This window comes from Xyrauchen texanus, chromosome 28 (genome assembly GCF_025860055.1).
Source record: "Xyrauchen texanus isolate HMW12.3.18 chromosome 28, RBS_HiC_50CHRs, whole genome shotgun sequence".
Classification (NCBI taxonomy): Eukaryota; Metazoa; Chordata; class Actinopteri; order Cypriniformes; family Catostomidae; genus Xyrauchen; species Xyrauchen texanus.
Window position 1 is genome coordinate 33372073 of NC_068303.1, and position 7479 is coordinate 33379551.

Below are 7479 nucleotides of genomic sequence, written 5' to 3' on the forward strand. Positions count from 1 at the left end.
CTTAAAAGACAAAGGACAACTGGCTCTAACAAGGACAGAATGAGATTTGGAAGGTCAGATGTACAACTAAACAAGAGGATAAGTACATAAAATAGACGCCTCACATGTCCTCAGCTGACAGCTTCATTGAATTCTACCCACTCAACACCAGTTTCATGTACAACAATAAAGAGAAGATTCAGGGGTGCAGGCCTTATGGGAAGAATTGCAAAGATAAAGCCACTTTTTTTTTTTTGAAACACAGACATTGGACAACAGATAATTGGAAAAGAGTGTTATGGATCTTAAGCCCATTGAGCTTTTGCGGGATCAGCTAGACTATAAGGTGCGTGAGAAGTGCCCGACAAGACACATCTATGGCAAGTGCTAAAGGAAGTGTTGAGTGAAATGTCACCTGAGTATCTGGACAAACTGACAGCTAAAATGCCAAGGATCTGCAAAACTGTCCTTGCTGCACATGGAGGATTTTTTGATGAGAACACTTTGAAGTAGTTAAAAAAAAAAAATTACATTTAATGGTAATTTTTCACGTTATTAATGTCCTGACCCCCAGTCCCATTGTGATCATTTGAATACCACTTTGGTGAATAAAAATACCAATTTCTTCCCATAAGAGCAAAATATCTACGTTATTAAAACTTTTTGTTCACCAGTGTATATCATTCAACAGGGCTTCAAAAGTGATGTTTGAGGTATGACTGTGTGTAATTTATATACATTATATAAACCTGCATGATTTTGTTTTCACCCAAATCGCTTGAGCGCAAACCAGGCCTGGTAGTCATGACTAAACCCTCAGGAACATTTTCATTGGTCATCTCAATCACGCAGTCACCTGTGAATGGTGTGGTGCAGACTCCAGAAAGATTGTGAAAGGATCTGATGCCAACCAACAGCAAGATATGCCTGCCGGTAGTTTAAATAAGGGCATGACTTGCATAAATTCAAATATGCAAATTTGCGAATTGGACTTCCGTGTTCGCCTGCAAATTCACGTCATGGCTGAACAGCTCTGTTGGAGAATTATTATTACAGAGTGCTAAATACGCTGTGCCAGCTGGAGCTTAGGCCCTGATACGCCCGAAGATGGAGAGTGGGGAGATGAAGGGAGAGACTCTAGTCCATGCTAACAGTACATAATGCACTGCTTAACCCTTGTGCGACCTTCGAACATTTTTGTCTTTTGAATTTTTTATTTTTTTTCTATCTTTTCCGCTGTTTATGCCAACAGCATACATTACAGTGTAATTAAAGCATAAAATCATGAATACTATAATGAATACATTTCAAAATGGAAATGTTTAATATTTTCCACTAGATGGCGCTATTTCTTCTCATGTTTAGCCTATGGAGCAAATACATAACCTTTTCCTATTTTCTGTTTGCTGTTTTATAGAGCAATGCAGCTAGCAGTTGAATAAATTATGCAGCTAAAGTTGTGTTGGTTTGGATGTCAGAGTGTGTTTTGTAATTGTGTAATATTGAGAAGTGTGTGTGTGTGTGTGTGTGTGTGTGTGTGTGTGTGTGTGTGTGTGTGTGTGTGTGTGTGTGTGAAAACAACAGTGGCATTATGTAAACAAACTGGCATTTAAAGGGTTAAAATCCTGAAAATGAATAAATATTTGGTAGATATGTTCAGGACTGATGTTGGTTGGTTAAAAGTCAGTGAAAGTGGAAAATAATATTAATATATAATATTTTTATGGCAGTTTTTTGACGCGGACATTTTTGTCCTCTAAGGACCTCTGAGCAACTTTTTTCACGCGCCTGCGCATGGGAGTAACCCGGATGGATCATTTTCATGACGTAAATCAAGATGGCCGCGCTGTGCTGTTGATGTGATTGACTTGCAGCACTGATCACAGAAATGAAAACATAATCTTTATATTCACCTTATTTTATCTTTATCGCCGATTATATTAAGACCGAGATTGTTCATATTTTCATGCTATTGTGATTCTTTTACATCGGAAAACTCCGAGGACTTTTAAACATGGTAATGTGTTAAACTGTCTAAACGAAGACCATTATTATTAAACATGCAGATAAAGCTGTAATTCTATAGTTAGCTCTGGTTTTGGCTTCACACATTACATCCAAGCACCTTATTTAGATAGAGTCTACATCATTTACGAGGTAAATCCATTACAGGAAGACTGATTGCATCAGACCTGATTAGAATGTAAACTTATATCATGGTTGTGTTTCCAAACCTAGTGAGCTGCCTACTTAGATAGCATTGTTTTGGCATCGTATGGACGTTCCTAATTTGTTTTTCTGGGACCAGAATGTCCACAAATGCTGTCCAGTAGTCATTTTACTAGGTTTTGAACATGTGGAAGGATTTGGATGCTTGATTTGTTCTTATTCAGTCAGCCAAATTGGATAGCATGGAGGGGAGCGAGTCAAGTGCAAAAGACAGAAGAAGATCTCGGAGCAGAGGTGAGTTTCGATCAGCACCTCAAGTCAAGTGGCTTTTATTATCTAATGGCAGTATACCTCCTGTGTATTGCCATTAGGAACGCAATGAAAGGATTATTAATCCTGATCAGCCAAACATACTTCAATGATGTTACTTGGGGCAACAGTTTTTATTATTATATATATATATATATTATATACATTAACAGAAAGAGAAAATCGGAAACGTAAAAGGAGCAGATCATCTTCGTCATCTTCCAGTTCTTCCTCCTCCTCCTCATCATCATCGTCGTCGTCTTCACGGTCTTCATCCAGCAGTGATTCATCTCGTAGTAAGTCCAGCTCCAGTGGCTCAGGTAAGTTAAATTTAATTTAAATCACTATTTATTATGTAGTATTATTAATGAGCTGAGTAGAGATGGTACATGCATGGCATCTTTGATTTTAGGATCACATGCGTAATACAGACTTAACTAAGTCAAGTTAAATACAGAAGTTCATGAAGTTCATAAATAAGTTCATGAAGACTAATTTTGTAGATGTGGTTAAACTTCAAATAATTAATTAACAGGAAAGACGAAATAATTAAAAAAATATAATAAATAAGATTTAAATTACACTGCAGATCAAAGAAAAAAAATGTTGATGTGTTTTGTGCTTCCACTGCCCTAGATTCTTGTAAAAAGCGAAGAAAATCTTCAAAGAAACTGAAAGAAAAGCATGGCAAAAAGGTAACTTACTCTTTATAAATTCACCTAGAGTTTGCTTTGTAAATGCATTTGACCTCCAAATAAAACAATTGCAGTAAAGGAATGTCATGGGGGATTTTAGACATTTCGGTGATTATATACTGAACCACTGTAATACATTGAGGGCATTCATGCATACATACATGTATGTTCAGACTGAATTTAAAATTCAAAAATCAAGGTTCCAGTGAGGCACTTACAATGGAAGTGATTGTGCCCAATTTTTGGAGGGTTAAAAGGCAGAAATGTGAAGCTTAATTTTATAAAAGCACATGCATACTTTTGTAAAAACTTCTGCGAAAGTTAAAATATTCAGTGTTTCAAAAGTGTATCCACAAGACATAAACAATATGCATTCAAACTTGATTTTAGTGTCTTAAAATCACTTAACCGCATCTGTGTAAAGTTATAACCAATTTTACAATTTCATTACATGACAAAGCTTAAAACCAATGTTGAAATTTCAATTTAAACAACTTTATAGCTCAAATAACACATGAGTTTTAACAGAAGAATTACTGAAAGTGCTTTTATAAAATAAGCTTCACATTTCTGCTTTTAAACCCTCAAACAATTGGCCCCATTTACTTCCATTGTAAGTGCTTGATTTTTGCTTCTTTTAGAACGAGTCGAAATTAATTTTATATGGTTATCGATATTATGCCATGAATGCCGTCGATTGAGCTTAACTTGTATTGAACCCGGAACATTCCTTTAAAAATCCTTAAAATGTCTATAGTGAATAACAAATGTTCTAGTTATGTTTTACAATTAAATATATAGTTGACTAAATATTGCATAATATTGTGTAAAATAAAACTTTGCTCACAAGTCATCATTATATCATAATCATTCTTTTGAGTCAGTTCTTTTCAATGAATCGTGAAACGATTCAAACATCACACTGAATGATTCATTAGAGAGTCGTTCTGAATCAAAGTTATTTGTGTTTATTATTCAAACATCTGGAAAGATCACGGATAAGATTGGGATGGATTGGTTGCAAAGTGTTGCGAATGTACTATTGGAGATAGAGATGCAAACAAATTCTCTGGATTGACAGATATAATAAATGATTGTTAAAGACGCTAGTTTATTACCTCAGTCTCCCCGCCAGCTTTTACGTTCACTAATTAAAAGTCGCTTTGGATTTGATTATTGCTAATAGAAAGGAAGAAAAGAGAAGACACGTAAACGGAAGAAGGAAAAGGGACAAAAAGTGCAGGATGAAAGCTCTGGACCTGTTCAGATTTCAAAGGTGCCCACTCTACTGAAAACCTCACACACATCATCTTTCAGCATTTATTTGGTGTTCGCTGATTAATTATTTCACATTTTAAATACTGATTGTGCAAAGTTTCCTGTCATCCCCAGTACCTTAAGGAAAAGAAGAGAAGCGGCAAGTATAGTATGATATCAGGGAAGAAGATTAAAATGAAAATGAAAAAATCAAAGAAGGACAAGCAGGTAAGTTCAATGCACATCGTGAGTTGACAGGGAGTGCATGAAATTAACTCAACAGATCAAACACCACAAACTCCATCGATCATAAATCCAACCTCCAAACAACATGTCTGTAAAACCTGATGACATCATTTCACTCAACTTAGTCTCCTATTGGCAATCGTAAATAGCTTAAAATAATTTTCAGAATCAGTTTTACAATCTAAATCATATGATAGTGCTTGGTAAGTTTTGTGCACAGAGTTTTAATCCACATGTTGCTTTTTCTCATTACAGAGGGACAAAAACAGAGCCGAACTGCTGGAGTTCTTAAACTCCACCTTCTGATTCAGTCCCAATCAGGACCTTTATTTTGCATTACGAGCCTGACCACCACTCAGGGAAAAAACGTCTTCAATGACTGATGTTGTCCTGATGCCATACATTGACTATTCCTTAACATAAATTGTTTTATGTAGATGGTTGTCTATACGATACATACAGTATGTTTTGTATCTGATTAACTGTACACTATGAGAAATGTAGTAGCTTGGATGTAACATTGTTACATGTTACTGAAATTTAAAAAAATATATATATATGTGTGTGTGTGTGTGTGTGTGTGTGTGTGTATATATGTATGAGTAATCATGGGGATCATGTTTTTGTCTTATCATCTTTAAATGGTAAACCTCAAGTAAATAATTACTTTACTTAATCTGTCCAAAATCAGAGGTGTAAGGAATTGTTCCGAGAGATGCTGAATTATGTTTCGTTGTGAATAATACAAGGACAGTTTGGACTCATTCAACCTTTCACCAGGAATATTACGTTTTATATTGTATCATAGTGAATCTTCATCCTTTCTTTTTCTCTTTTTTCAAAACAATTCAAATCAGAAGCAGCAATGTTGTCGAGCCGTTCCATTGTTGTGTTCCTATCCCATATGATAATCTATTTACTCTATGGTGTATTTACCTCCGCACTAGCAGATTGTTGAGTTTGATCTGTGTATTGGACCGTTACTTTGTCAATTCTGTAAAATACATTTCCACTCTGATTGTCTAAGTCCTTTCTTTTATAGCTTCTCAGACATAAATTGGCTCTAGAGTGACATATACAGGATCATTAATAGGAAATGTTTTTAGCTAGTTTAGTAATTAGTAGAGATTGTATGAAAATGTATTTATTTTGCGGTGGTTTTGTCATCCTATGAATAATATGTATTATTTAGCAACCTAGAGCTATACCATTTCTTTTATTTCAAAAGACAAACTCCTTACTTATCCAGAGCATAGCTATATTGTAATAATGAGCACATACCTCCAAATAATAGCATGACGTTTTGGCTGTTTTCGCACTGTGTTTGTGTTGGGGAGACTGACTCCTGAAAATTTGTGTGAAAATGGTGGCCTTCGCTCCTGTACAATGCAATTAAATAACTTAAAATGGCTTGTCAAGTGAGTTGATGTATTTCCTGTTGAAACAGGTGTAGCTGAACTGAAAATGTATTAAACATGACCAACAAGTGACCTGACTTGATTTAAAGAGACTTAAACAACTCTTATTTTGATTTTAAGTTCTATAGTGAGTGATCTACATGCTATTTGGGGAACAAGCATTGTTCCATCGCAAAGTAATGTACATTAATAAGTTAAGAGCGTGATTTGTGTCTGTATCAAGACAGCTGGCCCAGTTTGTTTTCTACCGATAACTTGTGCACTGAGTCTGATGGATCTGACACATCCGTTAAATGAGTGAAATCAGTACTGTTGGTAAATTGGGACCTGTCTCATAGACTTCCATTGCAAGATCATTTCTGTACACTACACACACACACACACACAAAAGAAGAGTTTTGCTATTTAATTTACTTAAAGGTTCGCTCAGTATTTTCATAATTGAAACTTTTGTATAAAACCATGCCCAGTCATATCAGTAACATTATAAAAGCTGTTTTTATAACGCAAGGGTGCCTCATGGGGACTCCATGTTAGAATCACATGACCAGCTGAATACTACTCAATCATTGTGTGTCAATTTAAAAAAGTTACTCAGAGGTCCTTAGAGGACAAAGATGTCCTTGTCAAAAAACTGCCGCAATAATAATAAATATTAAATTTCAATAACACTTTCAATTAGGAATTTTTTTTTCAGTCCTGATCATAACTACCATATATTCACAGTTTGTTTACATGATGACACTGTTTTTTGTATATGATGAATTTCTACAATGGTATCTTTAACTGAAAATATGGTGCATCCTGGCCGCTTGGCAACACTGTCTACTTTGACAGACTTTATATTAAAAAAAATAATAATTCTGAGTGCACCTTTAATTAAAACGGTCTAAAGCAACACACTTCTTGAGCATTTTCTCACAACTTGATTCATTACATTCCATCCATTTAAATTTGTGAAATGGATCTCCATTTGAGTAGAATACGTTTTACTACTTTTTGAGGTGTTAATGAACATTGATGAAACTGGGCAGGGGATTTCCATTTCCCAGCATGCTTTGCAAGGGACTCTATAGGAAGAGAAACTGTTGAAAATAAGTGGTAGTTTATGAGTTTATAAGGGGATACTTGTTAGTGTTTAATGTTTTGTTGAGATTTAGAAGAGTTTCTGTTATGTTGGAGTTTTGGGAACACCATTATGGTGAAGATTGTAGCTTGACCTAACGATGAGGACAGGTAGATGTCATGCGAGTTTGAATGCTTGCTTCATTGAGCAAATGCTGTGCAAACCATAGTAGCATAGTTACTAAACTCCACTCTATAGTATGTTAACATTAACTTTCACTAGTTAGTAAAGAACTAAAATAAATTTGAGTTATATTGACATCTGATTTTGCTGGGTATAC

At 35.2% G+C, this 7479-nt stretch overlaps 1 protein-coding gene across 2 annotated transcripts; it reads left to right on the top strand.

Moving 5' to 3' along the window:
• Window positions 1-1811: 1811 nt before the first annotated feature.
• On the top strand, window positions 1812-5673 carry LOC127622244 (protein FAM133-like). 2 transcript variants are annotated; one of them, XM_052096275.1, is made up of 7 exons: window positions 1812-2136; window positions 2373-2442; window positions 2631-2777; window positions 3094-3152; window positions 4339-4428; window positions 4545-4637; window positions 4911-5673. In XM_052096275.1, the coding sequence occupies exons 2-7, from the start codon at window positions 2391-2393 to the stop codon at window positions 4959-4961; spliced, it is 492 nt and encodes a 163-aa protein (XP_051952235.1). In that variant the 5' UTR covers window positions 1812-2136; window positions 2373-2390; the 3' UTR covers window positions 4962-5673. The 2 variants fall into 2 exon arrangements, with proteins under 2 accessions (XP_051952235.1, XP_051952234.1); XM_052096274.1 differs by having other exon boundaries at window positions 1812-1996.
• The last annotated feature ends 1806 nt before the right edge of the window (window positions 5674-7479 follow it).

What these genes read in the sequence shown, in the direction of transcription:
- LOC127622244 (XM_052096274.1), top strand. An exon ending in AAGAAGATCTCGGAGCAGAG is followed by an intron (nt 2,443 to 2,630) that starts GTGAGTTTCGAT and finishes ATACATTAACAG; the next exon opens with AAAGAGAAAATCGGAAACGT. An exon ending in AAGAAAAGCATGGCAAAAAG is followed by an intron (nt 3,153 to 4,338) that starts GTAACTTACTCT and finishes TATTGCTAATAG; the next exon opens with AAAGGAAGAAAAGAGAAGAC.